Source organism: Lolium rigidum, chromosome 5 (genome assembly GCF_022539505.1).
Source record: "Lolium rigidum isolate FL_2022 chromosome 5, APGP_CSIRO_Lrig_0.1, whole genome shotgun sequence".
Classification (NCBI taxonomy): domain Eukaryota; kingdom Viridiplantae; phylum Streptophyta; class Magnoliopsida; order Poales; family Poaceae; genus Lolium; species Lolium rigidum.
Genome location: NC_061512.1, coordinates 258,144,455 through 258,168,102, shown reverse-complemented (window position 1 = coordinate 258,168,102; position 23,648 = coordinate 258,144,455). Strand labels below are relative to the sequence as shown.

Sequence of the window (23,648 nt, the reverse complement as noted above, 5' to 3'; positions counted from 1 at the left end):
GTTCCACCCTCGCAAGTATTGACGCAAGCCAGCAGTCATGAACACCCACCAGTCGATGATGTCTCGCCCCCCAACGCGAGCCAGCAATTGCTGCCAAAGGTCCTGGATCATAGGGAGAAAATCCTAGCATGCAAACAAACCGGATTCGAAGAAGAACCGAGATGTTCGGACAGGCGCCCCATCGCCTGTGTCGAACAACATCGGGGTGTGATCCGAGCCAAGGCTGGTTTCAGCCACCAGGGAACAAAGGGGAAAGATCGCCTCAAAGGAAGGTGAGACGAAGACTCTATCAAGCGCCGATCTGACAGGGTTTAATTGACGATTGGACCAAGTGTATCGCGCTCCTGTACGTGGGATCTCCCGTAGAGCCCACGTTGCTATATGAGCATTGAAAATATCAATCAATGGCCAATGCAGATTGTTGTTGCTCTTATCGTCTACCGATCGGATCAGGTTGAAGTCGCCTCCCAAGATGATAGGGAAATGGGTGGATGCAATCTTTGAGGATAACTCGTCAAGGAACCCGCGAGATCGCCCATGACCCGCTGGTCCATAGACACCAATCACCAATCACCTCCATCTTCGCCTTCGATGGACGGTGCAACAGGGCTGCGCTGACGAAGAATTGGCCCGTAGCCACAACCCCCACCTCAAACAAACTATCCCGGCAACCAATAAGCATCCCCCCAATGCCCATTAGCCGGGAGCCAGCACCATACAAACTTGTCCCCGATCTCGAGGCTACGAAGCTCGGCGTCCGTGAAATCTTGCTTTATTGTTTCTTGAAGGACAACTATATCTATCTTGTGAAGGCGGTGGTTGTCTTTGAGGAGGGTTCAACGCCCCCTACGTCCAAACCCCAGAATATTCCAGAAGAGACATCGCATTATACCACCCGACTAAGCGCCCATGCTTGGCGGGTTACTGGCCTGTGACCAACTGGTACCACCTTGGGTAGCCTCTTCCTCTTGGCTGGCGCCTCCCGCGCAGCTGTGAGGGAAACATTAGCAGCTGAAACCATCCCAGGCCCTTCCTGCGATGGTTCCCCACCCTTCACTGAAGGAGGGTTCATCGCGTCTTCCTTGGCTTTCGAGGCCGCCAACTCAAGTTCCACTTTCTGTCTTGCACAAGCCAACTCTGCTTGGGCAACCTCCCTGGCTTGGATCAGAGAGATCAGGGAGCGAGGCGAGCCCGCGGTGGAGCTAAACACAATGCAGCTGTCCTGGGCCACTTTGAGGAGGTGGGAGGGAGAAGAAGCAGAAAGAACGGTAAAGGCAGAGGAATCGTTGTTACCTTTGAGGGGTTTCTTTGGCGTGGCCTTGTCGTGCGGGGTCGGTGTTGATTTGGCAGTGGCGTTCTTGGCGGAGGTGCGCAGGATTGCCCTTTCCAGTACAGGAGTATCCGTGGCACCCTTGCCACGAGCACTCTTGCGAAATGCTTCCGCCGGCGTGGCCTTGATGCGAGGTGCCCGCGCCACCGATGCTCCCAGCGCCAGCACCGGCGACACTTCAAGAAGAGGGACGGAGCTTGTGGCGACGGCTGGGCGAATAGCAGGGGCCTGGTGCAGGCCTAGCGGGACCGGCGACACGGAGTCATCTTCGGCTTCATCCTCAAATTGGAGTTGAGTAGCAATCAGGTCTTCAGAGATTTGGCGACAAGCCGCACGGTCAAAATTGCTCTTGCTTCTGCGTTCGCGTGCCCTTGATACCAGCTCTGCGAGCACTGGACTGCGCGAGCCAGGTGTGGGAGCTTCGTCCTGGATAGGAGATGTTGAGGATAGTCCTTGGATGGCCGGAGCCACCGGCGACACCGAGTTGATGGAAGGTGAGAAAGTAGGGTGGTCGTTGTCGGAAACTTCCGAGGGCGTCTGTGGAGGGTGGCGGGTAGACTTCGGGAGCGTGGAGGCAGGCGAGGGAGGCGAGGGGAGTGCCCCCAGGGCCGCTTCGGTTGAGAGCTTGGAGGGTGGCGACGATCCAAGAAGAGAGGCCTGTAGGTTCTGTGGAGGGGAGGGAGGAGCGAAGGTCTCCGTCGCAGGCTCAGGAAGCACCGCCACTGATTTGCGAGTATGGCCCCCAGCGCCCCCTGCTGGTGCCGAGGCGGGAGAGCGCTCCCTGGACGAGTGACGGCCACGGCGCCCATCCCAGCGATCTTCATTAGTTTCCTCGAACTCTTCATCGCGGTCGTCTTCGTGTGGGTCAGAAGGAGGTCTTGGAGGAAGTGGTGCAGGGGAGGGGCCCAAAGGCTCCAGCTCGAGTTCCAGAGGGATCTCGAAGCCTTCCATGTTGACGATGATAGTTACTGACTTCAACAGCTGCAGAGGTTGGCGACATCCAAACAGCACTCGCACCGGGCCTGTGGACAACTCAAGCGAGTCCATGTCCACAGCCACCGGGCGGCCCACCTCCCGCGTGGTTAAGAGCAACCGATCGGCGTGATGAAGGGCAGGAGGGACGTCATAGAGCTTGAACCAGATTTCGACAAGTCGTTCCTTAGCAGTAGGATCGCCAACTGGAAAGGAGACCACAACTTTGAGCTTGCTGGCAGGGAGAGTGAGGCCATCCCCGCGGCACGCCATACGGAGGCTTTCTTTGGAGGGGAAAGTGACCACAAACTCGGTATCCTTCAACTTCCTAACCTGCCAGTTCCAGGTTTCATCCACAAGATCCTTGAACTCATCTTCTACGTCCTTTGCTGAGAGCCCACCAGAGGACAGCACCACCACCGCTGCATTGGTCTCAGGACGCTGCACTTCTTCCTCCATGACATCACAGCAAAAGAAGCCTCGCTGGTTTCCCCCAAAACCAGCCCAGAAGGGATCGGGAGCGCGGTTGAAGAGCGCACACATGGCAGATAGGTGGCCGGTCTTCTTGCAATTCACACAGAAGGGATCCGCTGTGCACTCCACTTGGGCATGGCCTTGCTTGCCGCAATTGTAGCGCGTAATGTTGGACGCTTCAGCGGCAGTGGTCGCCGAGCCCCCTTGGCCCGATGAGCTTGAGCCCGGCAGCACCGTGGCCACCCCTTGTGGCGCACGCTGTTGGCGGAAGGAGCGGATACCTGCAACTCGACCTTGATCACAGCCCCGAGGACCTGGCGGAGGGGGAGGAGGAGGGGGTGGGCGACGCCCATCGGACCGAGATCGTCCACCATCGTTGCGCCGGGCGGCCGCCTCCGCCCGCTCACGGTCGAGGTCGCGCTGACATTGCTGGCGACGATGCTCCTCCTGCTCCCGATCCAGCTTTTGGCGCAGATCATGCGCCCTTGAGCGCGAATACTCACCGTCGGGATCGTCGAACGGCCGCTTGCCCCGTGCGTACCGCTCGCGATCCATGGGAAGGAGACCACTGGTGGGGGCGCCCGGAGACGAAGGGGACACGAAGGACTTGGCTCGAGCGAGGTTGCGCCGCACGTCTCTGGGAGGAGCGGGGAAAGCAAAGGAAATATCTAGGATTCCAGGAGGGAGCCAGAACCACTTAAGGGTTGGCGGCGGTGGAGGGGCAAACTCGTCAAAAACCCCAGGAGGAAACCCTACTTGCTCCACAGCCGTAAGATGTGAGGAAACAGCCACGTGGCGCCCATCGCTCGGCGCTTCACTGCTGCCTAGGTTGGACTGGGCTGACTGGGCCACCAGCGGATTCGGGGCAAACCCTAGCGCCCGAGGGGACGGCGGCGGCGGAGCGGAGGCCGGCGGCGCAGAGATCTCCGGCAGCGGGACGAGCAGGGCACCCACCTGCACCGCCCGTGGTGAGGAAGGAACCGAAGCAGGGGCCAGATCCCCCACCGCGGAGGATCTGCGGAGAGATTCGTCCACCGCCCAGCCTAACCCCTGTGGCTGGAACGACGGGAGCGGCGGGAAGAGGACGATGTCGTCGAGGTGCGGCGGCTGCAATGGGGACGAGGGAGACGATGCCGAGGGATCCGACACCGGCGAAGGTCGGCAAGGGAGGGAGCAACGAGCGCCGGTCCACCGAGGGCCGGATCCAACAACGCGACTGCCCCCACAGCAGCCGCGGGCTTCTCGAGAGGATGAGGGGAGACGGCCGAAGACGCCACGGTAGCAAGCACCTCCTCCGCGATCTCCCGCCGTCCTAGTGCGTGCCCCCCATAGGCCTTGGCATGGGCACGGCGGCGGCGGCGCGAGAGGACGGTGGTGAAACCCTCACCATCGGAGTCGCCCCAGGCCGCGTCGGAGCGGAGCGTCAATTTCTATGTCGAATTGACTACTGTTTTAGCCTATGCCTAGCATCTGCATGGTTTACTAGCCATCTGGCGATGCTCTGATATGTTTTTGATCTACACACGGATTTTTTTTTTGGGTCTATCACAATTATTTTTACTTTTGGTTTTTCCTTGCAGCGCATATCGCTCCCATGCGGTTTACCAACAGTGGGTACATACGCAGCTTGAACCTAGAAAACTCTGCAAACATACTTTCGGTGAAGGTAGCCTCCTCGGACAGAGGCTTTCCCATCAACGTGTATGGCACTATCATCGCGAGAGACGGCGTTGACCATAAGTGCATATACATTTTTAACCGCCATAGAGAGGATTACCAGACTATCAACTTAGCGGTATGTCTTTGTTACATGACCATTACTTAAGTACTGTTTGGTTGTTGTCGAGAGATGTCCATCTTGATTATGTTTACTGTATAACTCTACTGCATATTCCGTTACACGCTTTAGCACTAGTAGAAACAAGGGCTTTGGTTTTTTGCTCCAAAGAGCTTTTGCACCGGATTTAGCACGAACCGGTGCTAAAGGGGGTTATTAGCACCGGTTCGTGCTATCTGGACGTCCAGGGGACCCGCAGGGGCATTTGCACCGGTTCGTGCCGTATCTTTAGCACCAGTTCGTAACACGAACCGGTGCTAAAGGTTCGTCACCAGGCACGTGGTAGCCACGGAACCTTTAGCACCGGTTCATGTTACGAACCGGTGCTAAAGATAGCTCATTAGCACCGGTTCGTAACACGAACCGGTGCTAAAGCTCCATTTGCTATATATTGAGCTCACCCCCAACCAGCAGCCCACTCACTTCATTTTTTCTTGGAGGAAGGTGTATGTGTTGAGTGCTTGCTTGCTTTTCTTTGCCATGCACATAAGGTGCTCGATGAAATGTCTGAGAGAATGATGCCGCTTGATTTTACACAAAACAAAAATGATATGAGGTGCCGGAGCGACACTTAAGTTTTATCCTCTTTCTTTCCTCCTCGATCAAGGTTAAGCAACTTTACCCTTTGATTTGTACGGTGCTAATTTCCACTATTTATATATATATTATGATGTTTTGTAATGGTTTTTTGATAAACTTAATTATTTGATGTAGATGAACCGGCGGCAATGGATGTACGTTGACCGACGCCTACCCGAGTTTACTTCGGGCTTGGATTATTTTATCCGTGTGGCTACGGAAAACCCACAAGCGGATGGTTTTATATGTTGTCCATGTGTTAGTTGCCGGAACTTAACGCAATACCCTGACTGGCAAGTCATTCACTCCCACCTGCTTTGGAAAGGTTTCATGCCCAGCTATAATTGTTGGACCAAGCATGGAGAAAGAGGAGTTATGATGGAAGACAACGAAGAAGAAGAAGAGGATGATGATATGTACCCTAACTACGGTGATACTGCAACGGGGCATGATGAAGATGAAGAGGCGGGAGTAGGTGAAGATGAAGAGGCATCAGATGAGCCCGTTGATGATGATCTTCGTCGGGCCATCGCTGATGCACACAGAGAAGCAGAAACTGAAAACGAGAAGCGAAAGTTAAAGGGCATGTTAGATGATCACAAAAAAAGTTGTACCCAAATTGCAAGATGGCAACACAAAGCTCGGTACCACATTGGGGTTGCTGCAATGGAAGGCATATGATGGTATATGTGACAAGGCATTTGAGAAGTTACTGAAAATAATGAAGAGGAGGTTTCCAAAGGATAACGAATTGCTCGACGATACGTACGAAGCAAAGAAGGTTCTCTGCCCTCTAGGATTAGAGGTGCTGAAGATACATGTATGCATTAATGACTGCATTCTCTACCGCACTGAGTACGAAAATTTGGAAAAATGCCCGGTATGCACTGCACTGCGGTATAAGATCAGGGGAGATGACCCTGGTGATGTTGAGGGCGAGCCCCCGGAGAAGAGGGTTCTCGCCAAGGTTATGTGGTATGCTCCTATAATACCACGGTTGAAACGTCTGTTTAGAAATAAAGAGCATGCCAGGTTGTTGCGATGGCACAAAGAAGACCGTAAGAAAGACGAGATGCTGAGACACCCCGCGGATGGGTCGCAGTGGAGGACAATCGATAGAGAGTTCCCGGACTTTGCAGATGACGCGAGGAACTTAAGGTTTGGTCTAAGTACAGATCGAATGAATCCTTTTGGGGAGCAGAGCTGCAGTCATAGCACCTGGCCTGGAACTCTATGTATCTATAACCTTCCGCCTTGGTTGTGCATGAAGCGGAAGTTCATTATGATGCCAGTGCTCATCCAAGGCCCAAAGCAACCTGGCAACGACATTGATGTGTACCTACGGCCATTATTTGAAGAACTCTTATAGTTGTGGGCCAAACCAGGTGTACATGCATGGGATGAGTACAAACAGGAGTCATTTAACCTACGAGCGTTGCTTTTCGTGACCATCAATGATTGGCCTGCTCTTAGTAACCTTTCAGGACAGACAAACAAGGGATACAATGCATGCACGCATTGTTTAGATGAGACCGAAGGTGCATATTTGAATAAATGTAAGAAGGTTGTGTACCTGGGGCATCGTCGATTTCTTCCAAAGAGGCACCCCGTCAGAAAGAAAGGCAATCATTTCGGAGGTGAGGCAGATCGTTGGGAGAAGCCTGAACTCCGTACCGGTGATGCTTTACTTGATATGGTCAAGGACATAAAAGTAATCTTTGGAAAGGGTCCTGGCGGTCAATCTGTTCCGAATGACGTCGTTACCGGACATGCACCCATGTGGAAGAAAAAATCTATATTTTGGGATCTACCCTATTGGAAAGTCCTAGAGGTCCGCTCTTCAATCGACGTGATGGACGTGACGAAGAATCTTTGCGCGAACCTGCTAGGCTTCTTAGGCATGTATGGGAAGACAAAAGATACACCAGAAGCACGGGAGGACCAGTATCGTATGAAAGTCCCAAAAAACAAGCAAGAACATAATTACAAGACGGATACAGGGAGTCGCTTAAGTCCTACCAGCTACGCTCTTACCAAAGCGGAGAAGGAAATCTTTTTTGAAGTCCTTTACAGTATCAAGGTGCCGTCTGGCTTCTCATCAAATATAAAGGAAATTATAAATATGGCAGAGAAAAAATTCCAAAACCTGAAGTCACATGACTGCCACATTATTATGACGCAGTTGCTTCCGGTTGCACTGAGGGGGCTTCTGCCAGAAAATGTTCGAATACCCATTGTGAAGCTATGTGCATTCCTCAATGCAATATCTCAGAAGGTAATCGATCCAGCTAGTCTTCCAAGGTTACAGAAGGATGTGGTGCAATGTCTTGTTAGTTTTGAGTTGGTGTTTCCACCATCTTTCTTCAATATTATGACGCATCTCCTGGTTCACCTTGTCGAAGAGATTGCCATCCTCGGTCCTGTATTTCTACACAATATTTTCCCCTTCGAGAGGTTCATGGGGGTCTTAAAGAAATATGTTCATAACCGTGCTAGGCTAGAAGGAAGCATCTCCAAGGGCTATGGAACAGAGGAGGTCATTGAGTTCTGTGTTGACTTTATTCCTGACCTTAAGTCGATTGGTGTTCCTGAATCGCAGTATGAGGGGAGACTAAGTGGAAAAGGCATGCTAGGAAGGAAATCAATGATATGTAGGGACGGGATTTCTTTCACTCAAGCACACTACACAGTTCTACAAAGTTCCACCTTGGTGGCCCCGTATATCACTGAACACAAGAATATTGTACGCTCCCAACACCTGGGGCAGTCAGAAGACTGGATTACACATAAACATATGCAGACATTCGGCGGTTGGCTCCGAACACATCTCATTAATAACAACGATATTGGAGATCAGTTGTACTTGTTGGCCGGGTCACCATCTTCGACTGTAGTGACTTTCCAGGGGTACGAGATAAATGGAAATACCTTCTACACGATCGCCCAAGATAAAAAGAGCACCAACCAAAATAGTGGTGTCCGCATTGATGCAACAAACACTAACAGTGGAGAAAAGGATACATATTATGGTTACATAGAGGAGATATGAGAACTTGACTATGGACCTTCTTTTAAGATCCCTTTATTTTGGTGCAAATGGTTCAAGCTGGATGGAAAAGGGGTAAAGGTAGACCAGCTGTACGGAATGACAACAGTGGATCTCAACAATCTTGGTTACAGAGACGAACCATTCGTCCTAGCCAATGATGTGGCTCAGGTTTTCTATGTGAAGGACATGTCCTCCAGACCGAAGAAAAGAAAACATAAGGAAACGAGCTCATCCGATGAGCCAAAGCGTCACATAGTTCTTTCAGGGAAAAGAACCATCGTGGGAGTCGAGGACAAGACAGACATGTCAGAAGATTATAATAAGTTTGCTGAAATTCCCCCCTTCACAGTGAACATTGATCCAACCATCGCGTTAAATGCTGAAGATGCTCCATGGTTACGGTCGAAGCGATCATAATGTATTATTATCCTATACCTTGAGCTCATATTTGAAGCATTTGTTGTGATGTATCAGTAACATTGGTCGTTTGACCTAAATGCCATGAAACCTCGAACACGATAGCCCATATTGTGAAGGATTTTTTGTGATGTATGCAATTATCTAAGTTTATTATTTTTACAGATACACAGGTTGGGAAATTATCCATCTTAGGTGGTCTACTATTTTTGAAAAATGTATTGGTACCAATGTGAAACTTTAATTTTTCGTGCGATGAAAAGGAAAACTTCCTGGTCGTTGCCTCTCCTCTCTCTGCTTGCGGGAACGACAACGACAACGACTTTATTAAAATTTAACATTAACTAAATTTAAACTAAAATAACAACTTCTACTAGTTCTTCCGCGCATCCGCTGCTGCCCTCGTGGTTGCCGCCTCCTCCTCACGATGACGCTTATGCATCTCCTCACTATCCAGATCCGCCACACGCGGCCGCTTATGCAGCTCCTGGAGACTCTGCCTCTCAAATGCTTCTATGGTAGCCGCAAGTGCTGCCTCCTCCCACTCCTCTATCTCTGCGAGCTGCGGGTCCACCTCATCCGCTGCTGCCCTCCTGGCTGCCGCCTCCTGCCGCTGCAGCTCCTCCCACTCCTCTATCTCCGTGAGCTGCGGGTCCACCTCCACCGGCGGCGGGTGCGGCTTTGGGGGCATTGTGAAATGGGCTAGGGTTCGGTGATGAGTGAAGTGGGAGAGACGGGGACGTACTATTTATAGAGGGCGTGTAGGCGGGAAATCTCCGCGCTGCGTCGCATGGCGGGAAATATCCCGCGCGGCGTCGTGTGGCGGGAAAATTTCCCGCGCGGCGTCGCGTGGCAGGAAATATCCCGCGCGGCGTCGTGGCGGGAAAATATCCCGCGCGGCGTCGTGGCGGGAAAATATCCCGCGCGGCATCGTCGCGGGAAAATAACTTGCGCGGCGTCGTGTGACGGGAACCTATCACGCGCGGCGTCGTGGCGGGAACCTATCCCGCGCGAAACACCCAAAAAAAGGCGGGAAAAATGCAAAAGGCAGCGAAAAATTGGACCTTTTGCACCGGTCCGTGGCTAGAACCGATGCAAAAGGGTCTTTTGCACCGGTTCCAGTCACGAACCGGTGCAAAAGGCCCCCAGTATAAACTAACGCGCGCCCACCCATCTTCCTCATTCGCGCGAGGAAGGAAACCACGCCGGCAGGCTGTCCAATTTCGGAGCCGCGCCGCCGCCGCCGCCGTCCGGCCGCCTCCCGCGCCGCCGCCTCCTCCGCCCGTCGCCGCGCGCCGCCTCCGTCCCGCGCGTCGGCGCCGTTTCGCCGGCCTCCTCCGCGCACAGACGCCGCCCGCACGCGCCGCCGCCGCCCGCCACCGCCCGCGCCACCGCCACCGCCCGCGCCGCCTAGCTTCTTCTCCGGCCCGGCCACCGGCAAGCCAAGGTGAGGGCGCCCCGGCCGCCCCAAAATCCCCCTTTTTTCTTTAAGTTTTTTGTTTTGTTTTTTGGTTTTAATTAGTTAGATAATTTAGTTAGATTTATTTAGATATTTAGTTAGATAATTAGTTAGATATTTTAGTTAGATAATTAGTTAGATATTTTAGTTAGATAATTAGTTAGATAAGTCCTAATTTAGTTAGATAATTAGTTAGATATTTTAGTTAGATAAATTTTAGTTAGATAAGTTTTAGTTAGATAAATTTTAGTTAGATTTATTTAAAAAAATTTAGTTAGATAAAAATGTATGTGTTAGAAAAAAGTAGTAATATTTGTTACTAATATATATTCATAAGTTCTTTATTCAAATTCAATATTATATTTGTTAGTTTGCATACGATGCCGCGCCCGCCGCGTCCTGGAGCTAGGACAATTTTAGACCAGATGCTGCTGATGGGGGAGGTTCGGGATTAGGCTCCGCCGGGGTGGCACTGGGAGGTGTTATCTTCCGGGGCGCGCACCTTGGTGCGGAATACGGGTCCCATCGTCGACCCGGATATTCTCTGGTGGAGGTCGCGTGGGCCACGGTCGTTTCAGAGGGAGCCGGCGCCGCAGGAGGTGGTAGCTCAGCGTATTAGAGAGGAGGACGAGCACGTTCGCCGTTACCTGTATGCGTTAGACACCAGGTATACGGGCGGATGGTCAGTTATGCAGGGATCTCACATTATCTATGATCCTGTTGTTGTTCTGTGGCTTTGGGTGTTCAGTCGGCGTGGCTCAGGACCCGATCGGCGCCGTTGAGAGGTTCTAGTGATGTATTATGGTTAAATAAAAATGGAGCTATATGTGTAACTTAGATCTTTGATTATGTATTGAGCATTATCCTTAATTAGTACCTATATATATGTGTAACTCTAATATTTGATCATGTATTGAGCATTATTCTTAATTACTGCTTCGTTGTGTTTATAGCATTAGAATAACTTGTAAGTCTTTGCAGAAACTATGGAACGAGACCTAGAAAAAGAGTACATCATCGAGGACATTATCCGTGATGATGACGATATCACCTCTCTTTACCTAAACCAATCCGGCGAGGGAGACGAGCGAACCCGTGGAGACGGCTCCGGTGAGGGAGACGAGCGAACCCGTGGAGACGGCTCCGGTGAGGGAGATGAGCAAGACCACCGTGGAGATCGCTCCGGTGAGGGAGAAGGTGACGACTCCGAGGGAGAAGCTCACGGCGCCGAGGTGTATATATATTAATTAACCAAGCCTCCAGATTTGTGCATATACATATATTAACGTTCTTTCTTCTTTTAGACCTCCCGATCAACAAACTCTACTGGCAGAACTAAACGAGGCGCGGCCAGAAAGATGGAAGACCATGAAAGGTGCACCATCACGGAAATCGCTGTAGATGGCGAACCGATTTCTCCCAAGGCTCACGCAAAAAAGTTTGTAAGTCAATGCGGAGTTATTGTTAGGGACACCATCCCGATCACCACTCAAGAATGGAAGAAACCTGCAAAGGGGGATGAAGGAGTTACTTATGTCGACACGAGATCCAAAAATCTGATGTTTAGGAAGCTCCTGGTAAATTTCATCTTACCGGAGCCAGCTGACTTTGATAGTGAGAATGACAGGCCAGACCCTAAGGATCCCGAGCTGAATAGCGTACAACGAAGAGTCAATAAGTGGGCTCTTAAGAAGATGGCAATACAGTTCAATGACTACAAGAAGAAATTGGACACCTTCTTTGTCAAGAAAAAGAAGACTCTGGATTTCAACGGCCCCTATGAGAAGATAAAAGACCACTGGGAGGCATTTGTGAAGTACAAGACATCGGAGAGGGCAAAGAAAAGGTCAGTCACCAATATGAAAAATGCTGCTAATAAGATGTACTTCCATACCATGGGGCGAGGAGGCTACAAGGCTGGCAGGCCTAAGTGGGAGAAATGGGAGAACGACCTAATTGAAAAGGGGATCCAGCCAGAGGTACTGAAATGGAACCAGCGGTCAAGGGATTGGTTATACGCGCATGGGGGCACGTTGGACGCACAAGGGCACTGTATATATACACCAAGACATCAGGAAAACCCACTTCCCATCGAAGCCTTTAGAAATGTTGCAAAGGAAGTTGAAGAGGGGAAGTTCAGTCCCGAAAGAGAGAAGGACCAGCTCACACACGCCCTTGGGAATCCTGAACACCCAGGACGAACACAAACCATACCAGGTGGCAAGCCATGGTGTATTGGGTTTCCTGCAGAAACGAAGAAATATCCCGATAGAAGCCGTCAGAGGAAAAATGATGTGGTTCAAGAACGCGTTTCTAAGCTAGAGGAGCAAGTGAGGATGATAATGTCAGGCTCAGTCACCCAACCTCAAGCTAATCCGCAGATAGAAGAAGCTGCATTCGATGCTACCGGCCAGGGATCTCAGCGGAAAAGCAGTGTGGCTTCCACGGAGCTGCCGGGTGATGATGCAGATGTGGATCCGTAGATGGCTCCTCGCTACCCTGTGGATCCGCCGATGGTTCCTCCCTCCCCTATGGATCCGCAGATGGCTCCTCGCTACCCTGTGGATTATATCACAGAGTCGACACCTTGTCAGCTACATTTCAAAACGATGGGCTACTTAACGCTCAAGGCGGCGATCGGCTATGTCTTACCGCCAGTACCTGATCAAAGATACCACTTCAAACCGGTTCCACATGGCTACGCTGTTGCCGTGGTGGATCAAGTTATGGATGGGTATGGGCCGCTGAGGCTTGACCACCCTGCCGGTGAAGGGGATTTGCTGGAGCTGGGAGAAGCCAAGAACACTACAGTTCTATGGCGAAAGGAATTCATTGTGATTCCGGGTTGGAAGGCACCAACAAGGTCTCCACCGAGCCAGCATTCTCCACCGATGCAGCCGTCTCCAGTGCGTTAGCCTTCTCCGCCGGCGCGTGAGCCTTCTCCGCCGCCGTAGCCCACCACTCAGTCTAAGAGCAAAAAGCGGACCGCTCCGGCAATGAGTCGTACCCGATCACCGAAACGCAAACAAGAGCCCCTCCCAAGAGTGCCTAAGGTTCCTCCCAAGAGACCTTATGACTATACAAATGAGGAAAATGACAGGATCGCAAAGGAACATCACATGAAATCCATGTTTGGCAAGAAAAAGCCCCAGCCTGAGCCCGAGCCGCCTATATCAAAGGAAAAAAGTTGAAATTGCTGAAGTCCCTTCATCAACCAGAGCCAAGTCTTTCATCGAACTATGACCGGTCTATTCGCAAGTCAAATGTGGTAGCAAAAGAGCGGTGGGAAAAAGGTAAGGAAGAAGGGAAACCAGTTCCCCAGCTTGGAACCCAGAAAACCTCGTGCCCCCCGCTCCAAGTGTATCCCGATGTCCTACAGTGCCTTGATCCGATGATGGTAAAACTATACAAAGATGAGGCAGATGCGGCCGGTATGAGTATTCCTGAGTACTTAAGCCGCATCGAATTCATGATCACGGGTGATGTCCAAATAGCATACCAGTACAAGTATGGGCAACCTCTTATCAGAGCTGAGGAGTTGCCTCATCTATTAACACAACTGCGAAGACTGCATAATTGGTACTTGGATGCATGTAAGGACGGTCAGAACTGGATCATGGTGGCAATCAAAGAGGAGCACTACGGGCACACTGACGTGATGAATATCGAATTTTGTGAATTATTTCAGTTATTCAATCAAGACGCCCTCGACAAATCTCTGCTGAGTGCCTACTGTCTGTAAGTATTATTTATGTAATTAAGTCTCTACCGCGGCTCGTCCATTGCATGCATATAACTATACTCTCACTATATTATGCAGAATGAAGATCCATGAATGCCGCAAGGGGCAAATCTATGATCTTGGGTTCATTGATCCATATACCGTGAATGGGTATAATGTCGACAACTCTCCCAAGGACACGGAGAATAACTTGGTATATGCCGCCTTAAGGAAAAAATCATACAAAAGGGCAATACTATTTCCTTACAACTTCGCGTGAGTGTTACTGTCTTCACACATTAAATCTTTTTCGCTTACTCCATGTGTTAAGTGTAATTGATGAGTTATGCATATATATATATATATGTGTCCGCAGGTTTCACTATATCCTGCTAGTCATTGAACCCGACACCGGAGTAGTATAAGTCATGGACTCGAAGAGTAAACCCCTTGAGGCGTGGGGGGACATGGCTGATATCCTCCAGAAGGCTTGGAAACGGTTCGCCAACAAGGCTCCGGGTTTACGGAATAAAGAGCTTCGAATAAAACCTGTACCGGTAAGTACTACTAGCTAGGTGGCGCATCTCTTTGATTCTAGTTTCAATACCATTATTATCATCTTTGATTATTATTTTGATTGTACTTTGTTCTCGTAAAGTGCTTGAGGCAAGAGGACGGGAATAATTTATGCGGGTTCTACGTTTGCGAGTTCATTCGCCAGAATACCCACCATGTGACCAAAATTTTGGAACAACTTGATGTACGTAAACAACATTCATAACTTTATTTTATCACCTTGTGTTTCATTCACATACACATATATATATATACTGACCACCGTACATTCTTGAAATTATTAGATCCAACGGTTGCGGGACGGTCTTCTAGCAACCGAGCGTGTACGAGCAATTCAAGAAGAACTGGCGGGATTCTTACTTGAGCAAGTCATAGCTCCAGACGGAGAACACTATGTGCCGGCCGCCGTCCAATATTGAATAGAAATTATTTTGAAAGTTGATGTAGACATATATATATATGCATGAACGTGTGTCACTTCGATCGATATATGTAATATAATGGTTTCCTATATATATGTGTCTGCATTATAACGTGTTTCGAATGGAGGCAGAGTCTGCCGCGGCAGCGTTTTAGTGTAAATTTCCTGCCGCGGTGCCGCGGCAGCGTTTTAGTGCAATTCCCTGCCGCGGCAGAGTCTGCCGCGGCAGGGAAGGGCACCAAAACCCTGCCGCGGCACAACCCTTTAGCACCGGTTCGTATTACTTACCGGTGCTAAAGGTCCTACGCCGGGCGCTCCACAGCGGGCCACATGGTGCCCCCTTTAGCACCGGTTCGTAACTGAACCGGTGCAAAAGGGGGGAGGGCTTTTGCACCGGATCGTTTGCACCGGTTCGCCATCCGGTGCATATGGCCTTTTCGAACCGGTGCAAAAGCCCTTGTTTCTACTAGTGTAGTGGTATTTAGATGGACACGCTCTAATATTTTCCAAATCTTTTCACGGGAAGAAAGTTTGATTTTGGTCGAGGTCTGGTGTTACTTGATTTCATATATGTAGAGATAAATCTCAAAATCAAAGTTGACGAAGAGCCTCTAGGCCAGCAAATCAGCAAGGGCTTACTTAGCATCGATGGACTAGCTCAGCCTAGAGACGAGAAAGTTAATTTTGGAAGTCGAACTCTTAAGAGCTGGTTTAGTACGGTGAAGGTGAGCTATGCAACTATTCTAAATGCTGTCGAGGGTACCTTTGAAATCGAGATACTCGAGGGACATTTCTGTGGAGAGATCAGAGTTGGCATGGAGGGCGTTGAAGAAAAGATTGTGATTCATAATAGCAAGGAAGATGGTGTGGTGACTTTTTCTGGTGACAGGACGGTTATCACTCTGCAGCGTCGTGTCCTTACTATCTGCCTAGGCAGAATGCTCACGTTTGAGTTTGTTAGTAAGGGTTGTCGTCATTGTGGTGGTGGTGTTGGTGATTCTAATTCTACTACCGAACAAAGAGTTGAATTCGCACCACAACGCTGTGGTCAAGAGGAGACGAAAGTAAGTTGTGGTGCTAGTAAGCTTCTAGTGAAGGTAGTCTGGTCCATGATGGACATATATGGCCGTAGTCCCTCAAAAACTTAATAAACTTAGTTGTGATGTAATGAGCTAAGGGTTGTGTTTACTTTAAACGTGGCATTGACCATGGCTGACCTGACTCTATGGTCCAATAGGTTTGAAGTACCTAGCCAAAAGGTCCATGCACTGGTCTGGCGTGATCACCTCTCATCTTGTAACTTAAAAACTCTCATTCTGAAATGTGATATGCTCAAAATTATTTGGTGCCTTACCTTGCATCGGTGTTATATGTTCAAGATTACTTTTGCATGTGTACTCTCAGATGTGATGTTTTCCCACGCTGGAAGCCAAAGTTCTTTATTATTTGGATATATATGCGCTTGAGCACTCCTAAATATAACAAGCCAATATGCAAGATATGGTCCAGCTGATTTTTTGTTATGAACTTCCTTTTGAAGAATCTAGTTTATTGTAGATGAAAAAAAAACCAGAAAACAGTAGGGGTTTCCCCTACTGTATAGATAAATAATGGACCGGATACAACATAATAATGAGGTAATTCAACCCACAAATGCAGAACACAAGGGAAAGACAACCAAGATTGATCAACTTTTGTGGTTACCCATTTTATTCCCACATCATTTTATTTCACCGTTTTCAGTGTGCACATTGTTTTGCTTCGGCAATGCCAATGGCAAACAATCATTCTTGGTACATGACTCATCGTAAACTCAGGAATTGAAGTAAGGGCATCTCCAGCGGGGCGACGCATTTCGGACGCCTAAACGGACGCGTCGCAAATGGTCGAAATCGACCGCGCGTCCGTTTGCGTCGGGGGTGGCTCCAGCGGCACGACGCATAATTTTTTTTCCCATTCATAAAAGTCATAATTTACGTTAATAAAAACATAAAAAGACTTTAAAAAGGCCATAAAGGTGTGGTAAAACTAGGTACTGTCTACTGGTCGTCGTCGCTGACGAGGTCGATGAACTCTGGCAGGCTGGTACGCCAACGGTGGAGGATGTACGGCAGGCTGCGGCAATTGCGGCCAGGCCGTCGCCTACGCAGGAGGCTGTGGTGAAGGTGGCCACGGATCCTAGGCCGGAGCGGCAGCCGGTGCCCGGTCGTTGGAACGCGTCGGCGTGGCTAGAGGAGTCGCCGGCCTCCCTGCGCGAGCGCATACTCGCGGAGCTGGATTGCGAGCCCGTCCCACAAAGCGAGCTCGTTGAGCTCGTCGAGCTCGCTATTGGCCAGTGCCATGGCAATGGCCTCCTCCTCGGTAATGTCCGGCGGCTGGGTCTCCGGATCCCATGCCGGCACGCCGTCGTCATGGTCGTAGTTTGCACACTTCGCGTGCTCGTCCTCGTCCTCGTCCGCGTCCTCCTGGTCATTCTCCTCTTCTTCCGTGACGATCTCGCGGTCGAAGTACTCGAGGTCGCCGAGGTAGCCAGCGCGGCGGCGCGCGTCGAACTCCCGCGTCCCGAACGAGATCCAATTGTAGGAGTTGAGCGCGTACGCCGGATCTTCTTGGAGATCTGGCGGCAAGATCGCTCGGCAGCGGTGCACCTCGTCCCGGCGCTCTCGGCCCTCGCGCGGCACGGGGGGGCCGGCACGCGCCTGGAGTTGAGGTACCAGCCCTCTCCAGGCAGGTTTGCGTCCGGCCATGGCACCGACCGGTTTTCCTCCGAAAGGCGGCGCGCGAGCTCGATGCGGACGTACCGCCCGACCCGTGGCTTCTTGCCGGACCGCGAGCCGCTAGCCTCATGGTCGTTCTTCGTCTTGTGGAATGGCCAGCATTTCTTCCCCATGGCGTCGGTCGGGTGGCTAGTGTGGGCTCTGGCAATGGTGTGGTCGGGGAAATGGGCGCCGGCAGCATTCCTTAAAGAGGCTCGGACGCTATCTTGCATTCAATGTCCTGCCACTGCGACGCCGCCCAGCAGCGCACGCTCGCGGAAGCCGAGGCGCGCCATTAACGCGGCCCTAGAAAAGCTGCAGCGCGCCGCCCGTAAGTAATATCGCGGAAGACGAAGCATCTGTGCCCCTGCCAGACGGGCCCGTGCAAGGACCGGGCGTACGACCGCTGCGTCCGCGCAGCATCCGCAGAGACGCAAACCTGACGCATATTTGGGCCACGTTCGCGTCGCTGCGGACGGCCCGGTCACTATGCGTCGCCCCGCTGGAGGTGGTACCAGACGCATTTCCGGCCCGGGCGGACGCAAACGGTCGCTCAGTTGGAGATGCCCTAATAAACAAACTTTTAAAGCTCCATTTCATGCCTGCAAAATTTACATGCACTTAGGGCTCATTGCCAAAGGATTTCAACAAGCTGTACGATTTACACATGTTTCAAACCAGTTCCCAAGGCGTCATATCTCACCAACACGAACGGGGCACGCACGCACACACAACATGAAGTTTCAAAAACAAACCCACATTGCAGTTTTTGCATCAGCTCAGACACCTCTATTTTTGGCGGAGCGTGAGCACCTTTTCTTACTCGTTGAGACAACCAGTGTAACAAGAAACCAAGTGCTGACTCACCACGTCGTCTTCACCGTTCTTTCAAAACAAACAGGGCTCAGCATCCTAACATGTATCTTTTTTACACATCATCATGCATCCATCTTGAGCTAGTTCAACCGTCTAGTTCTTTGATCGCGCTCAGCCATGACCACCGTCTCCTGCTTTTTCCTTTCTTTTGTAATTTTGTTCATAGTCATGGACCCAATCTTGTCAAACGCAAACTAGGAAAGGAAAAAAAAAAGTGAAAGATGGATAAATCAGATTCCAATGTTAGGTAATTGAGTGCTTTCAGCATGAAACATCAACTTGATAAACTACAGAGATAGCTCAAAAGTTCTGACTCTCACTTTAATGTAACTTCTTAGTGTCCCAAGTATAAGTTTATAACAGTATGCATCATCACTGGCTACTTCAGTATTTGTCGGTACAAAAGAGTGGATAATTACCGTGAGCAGCTCATCAGGCTCATATAGATGATGAGCAGTTGTTTGCAGAACATCAATTACATCACCAATATGTTGGATTCGTAGAAGATCATCTTCTCTCATCTGCAAGTTTTAAAGAATTTATGAAAAGTGAAATCAAAACAATGCCAAACAATCATAAGGTATTATTTCAACCATATAGGCAAGGAATCCAAACACTTTCTGAATAGCATGCAGAGAAGAAAATTTCCTGAGTGAACACCTTGAAAATTGCTAGAGCGACATGGAACAAGACCTTTGCACCTTCATTGAATAAAACATCCCACACTCGGAGAGTTGTCTGTTCACAGTAATAACAGTGGTAATTGTGAAATGATTTTACAGTGAGTTCAGGGACATCACTGGTGGATGAGGTAAACGCTGGTATCAGGTAAACTATTTTCTAACCTCTGAAGGCAATGTTTTGGAGAAGAGGCATAAGAACCATTCTGTGGCAACAAGCGAAACATCAAACCCCATTGCTTCAAGATGAGCAGGAATTCTGAAACATTTGGAGAATCCAATATAGTACACAATTACAGGATCATTATTGTCAGTGAGAAATAATAGCATGAAGGAAAAACATACCGTGGGCAATTTTTGGCTAGAAGATCTCTGAATACTCGCTGCTCAACATGGCATCCATTAAGAGTATCAGTATAACAATCACTGACGAGAACATTTTCCAAGAGTACAGCAAGCATCCAAAATGCATCTTCCTCTGTCTTCATAACGAGCAACAATAGAGCAGCCACATAATTTAAACCCTGCAGTACACAACTGTTAGAAGGTCCTTTGTGAAATAAATAACATTTGGCAAACTAGACATGGCACTATGGTTACCTGGCAATACCCAACTTCTGAATCACGGAACGAATACCCAACAAGTACACGTCGAAGAGATGCCTGACCTGCCTCGCTGTTCAACCAAGGATGGCAAGGAAACGTGCGAGGGAGATCCTATAATGACAAAGCATTAATCTTTATATCAAAGATTCACCAAACTAGTGGACAGACCAGTGTATGCCGATAAGTGATGAACATGATCTTGATAAAACAGTAGTATAAGCTACATGTTCAGATAAAACACAATGTAGATCAATTACACAGAGTGACCTTGAGGCACACAGGCAGTGTGAAGAATGTTGCTTGAACATCCTTGAACCAATGAAGCACATGGAAACCAAGTATTCATATGGCTGAAGCCATTCGATGCTTGCAAGATGTTGGTCTTTTTTTTTTGAGAAGACAAGATGTTGCTCATTAATAAGTTTAACAAGCAATATAAGTATACTCTAAAAAGAGAAACTGTACTCTTTAATTCTCTATTTGTTCTTGGTATGTGGAACCACTGTCAGAATCTAAAGAACAAAGAACCGATTGAACTGGCAAAACGTTGTAGATCAATTATAAATGTTCAGACATAATAATTTCATTTCTTCCAAGATAATAAAGCATGGTTGTATAACCATTAGGAGGTAGGAAGGCATCAACAGAAAAAGAACAGATGACAACTTACATGGTCGATCTGGCGAGTGGCTGGTGTGGTTTTCCCCTCCGTGGCCCTGATCAGCTCGTCATAGTACGTCTCAGGGACCGTCGACCGCTTCTTGGCTGCACCGGACACGGACAGCCATACCTTCGGCCTCAGAGCCGGCGGCACCCCCTTCCTGATCAGCCTCCTCTTTGTAACTGTATTAGTGAGCACTGATAGCTTGAGCGCCGTGGCCCTAATCACACCCTCGCCACCGTTGGATGAGATCCTCGGCTGGAGGTACCAGTTTGCGCCCTTGCTCGCTTCCAGTGCCCACCACACCCTCCCTTGCTCCCTTATCCTCTCCCTCACCTCATTCAGAGCATTGACATTGTCCACGTTGCCCTCCACCATGAATCCACACAGATCTTCAAACTTCACAGACAAGTGGTAGGCATTGGCATGGCCCTTCCGTGGTACTTTGTACCTGATGTTGTGGCTGGTGGTGGGCATGGACGCAGGGGGTGTGGTCCACAATGACCACCTCCTCCTCCTGGGGTTGAAATCATCTACCAAATCCCTGGGCTGGATCCCAAACATATTCTTATCCAAATTTCTATTGTGATGCCACTATATATGTATCGTTATTTATCAATCCACCCCGAAATGAAGACTTTTTTTGGTGTTGCCTTCTTGGTTTCCTTTCTCGTCGTTGATCCCTACAACCACCCAGCAAACAAAACCTTAGTTGCCATTCCTGGTATGGAGAACAATCAAGGAAAAAAATAGCGCGCTATAACAAAATAGCGTCGGCCGAAAAATACGCTATTAGCGTGCTATAGCGCGCTATAGCACGCTATAACGCCGGAATGATGTAGCGTGGGATGTTTAAAAACGCTATAGCGTGCTATTAGCGCCGAAATAGCGCGCTATTTTTTTCCATGAGAACAATTATAACCAAGATGCAGAAAAGTCATGCGGAAAATTAAACTTCAACAGTACACTCCACCCGACCCCAACCAACAGTTCAAAGAGGGTCAATTGGAAAGTAGTTAAATTGTGCACATAACTATGGAAGTCTGAAAATGGTTTCGTTTCAGTGTACTCCTTAGGGGTGGAAATTCAGTTGTTCATGTGTTTGCGAGAAAATGTGTGGACAGTGGACACACATTCAGTGAACTATATATCACACCGTGTACTACTCCGTGAAAAGAACCCTTATTTTCCATACTGAACTGAAATATGGATTAGCTACTGAAAAGAAGAGCACGATCTACATCAAGCTAGCAAGACAAACAGTGGCAGGTTCTATCGATTCTGCAAAGGATCCGAGTGAATAAAATCTACAGGCGCCCTCATTCAGGCGCAGACCCAGACGAAAATACTGACTGGGCGCACTCATTCCATGAACTTGCAGGATTTGAATAGTTTCCTGAAAATTAAAAAGCAAAATTTTCAGTGGGGGCCGCTGGCCGCACTCATTTTGGGGGCCACCGGACACCCTCATTTTGCATTCGTGTGCAGCGAACAGATTTGCCTGAGGCCATGATCGGTTGCTGCTGACTGCTGGTAACACTTAAAGCACCGCTATATATGAATGCTCATTCGCGGACAGAAGTTTCAGACTCTGGACTACTCTGTATATATTCGAAAAAAGAAGCTCCTCATTTCCCATACCGAACGGGAGAACAACTACGTACCAACAGCGAACAAGGGGAGGATCAACGTTTAGTCAGCTCCAGACCACGACGAGCTGCTGCTGTCGATGGTCAATAAAACCGCCGGCGTGGCTCGCTGCCGCGCTCGACCCCTTAGCTACCTAGCTTTACATTTGGCATGAGACAAATTTCGGCAGCGATGCACGGCAGAGGCAGTGTGCAAGGAAAGCATACAGATCAGGGCTCGCAACATGACACGTACTAACAAGGAGCGAGAAAGGTACCTGTAGGAGCCGGGTCACCGCCGCTGGCTTTTGGATCTATCCGGGTGCTGGAATCTTCAGGACCCGACAAATCCCAGTCGCGCGCGCTGGATCTCCCCACCTCGGACGGCGGCGGGGAGCTCTCGGATTGGCAGATGGTCGAGGCCGGAGCTCCGGGACGGAGGAGGCGGGGAGGGGACAGGACGGAGCGGGGGAGTGGGCGGTCGGTCAATGTGTGTCGGATCGTGACCCCCTCGCAAATCCATTGAGGAAGAAGACGGCATTTGGCAAAGCAGGGGTGGCGTGGCGCGCCCTGCAGACGGCGGCGAAGCACACACGGTCGCGCGGGGAGGCGCCGACCCTGGAGAGGACAATGCCGACCAGGGAACGTATCATGTGAAAATGGCCTACATCCTGCAAATCTGAAAATTTGCGTCCGTCCCGTCGGATTAGATACGAACGGTCAGATCTCTTGTTCGGTTTCCACCATCCTGCGATTTGCAGAAAACCCCTCATGTCTATTATGTTCCTCTCCCGTCCCTATTCCATAGGACATCGATACAGAACATCGAGATCCCCTTCTTCTCCACCTCTCGGCTCCCCATTCCCCATCTCGGATCGAGCGAGTGCAAGCACCATGGCTATGGTGCCCCACCCGGCTTAGTCCGGCATGCCGGATCTCGTGCCGGATAGATCTTCGCTTGGTCGCACCTCGTAGCCTCGTTCCCTCGCCTCCATGTCTTCGTTAGGCTCTCGATCGTGGGACGAGGGCGAGCGCCGCCTTGACGGTTAGGGAGGTCTGCCGCATTGCGAAGGAGATCTGCAAGTTCTCCGCCGGTTCGATCTTCCTTTCCGAGTAATTGTTTCTAGCCGCATCTCCAGGGATTCTTCATCGACGAGATAGAATCATATGCATCTTCTAAAAGCCAACTTTAACTCAGCCGAGTCTTCCAGGTTGATTGATCTGGATATTTAGGAGCGGGTTAGCGGAGGAAGATTTTTTAATAAGAAATAAGAACCTACCACGGTGGATGTGAGGACTAGCTAATACTACTTAAGAAATTTTGTATCTAGTGAGTGCATCAGAAAGAACATGTATTTATTTATGGCATGCACATTGGGAAATATTTGAGCATATATTGTTTCAGGATCACAATCTTTATTGATAGATAATGATTGTTGCCATTAAGATCTGATCCTAAGTTCACGCTTTTGAATATGTCTGTTTTACCAATACTGTATAGGCAATCAGATATTCAGAATCTGGCTGTAAAAGAAGTGCTCTCGTTTAATTGGAAAAAAGCTGAAGCTACGTAGTGTTCAGCTCTTCCAAGAGCTACAACTTTTTT

General features: G+C 49.6%; 1 protein-coding gene across 1 annotated transcript; it reads right to left on the bottom strand.

Annotated features, from left to right (window-relative positions):
- Nucleotides 1–18,163: 18,163 nt before the first annotated feature.
- On the bottom strand, nucleotides 18,164–21,050 carry LOC124655419 (growth hormone-regulated TBC protein 1-like). The gene is made up of 7 exons (XM_047194316.1): nucleotides 20,424–21,050; nucleotides 19,748–19,864; nucleotides 19,493–19,671; nucleotides 19,313–19,406; nucleotides 19,128–19,205; nucleotides 18,887–18,988; nucleotides 18,164–18,661 (listed from the first exon to the last, which is right to left on the bottom strand). The coding sequence occupies exons 1-7, from the start codon at nucleotides 20,976–20,978 to the stop codon at nucleotides 18,548–18,550; spliced, it is 1,239 nt and encodes a 412-aa protein (XP_047050272.1). The 5' UTR covers nucleotides 20,979–21,050; the 3' UTR covers nucleotides 18,164–18,547.
- Between the last annotated feature and the right edge of the window lie 2,598 nt (nucleotides 21,051–23,648).

Coding starts and splice junctions, on each gene's coding strand:
- LOC124655419 (XM_047194316.1), bottom strand. CDS start 20,978: ATGTTTGGGATCCAGCCCAGGGATTTGGTAGATGATTTCAACCCCAGG. Junction 19,672..19,747: donor CAGAAGTTGGGTATTGCCAG/GTAACCATAGTG, acceptor TGTGTACTGCAG/GGTTTAAATTATGTGGCTGC. Junction 19,407..19,492: donor CTAGCCAAAAATTGCCCACG/GTATGTTTTTCC, acceptor CAAATGTTTCAG/AATTCCTGCTCATCTTGAAG.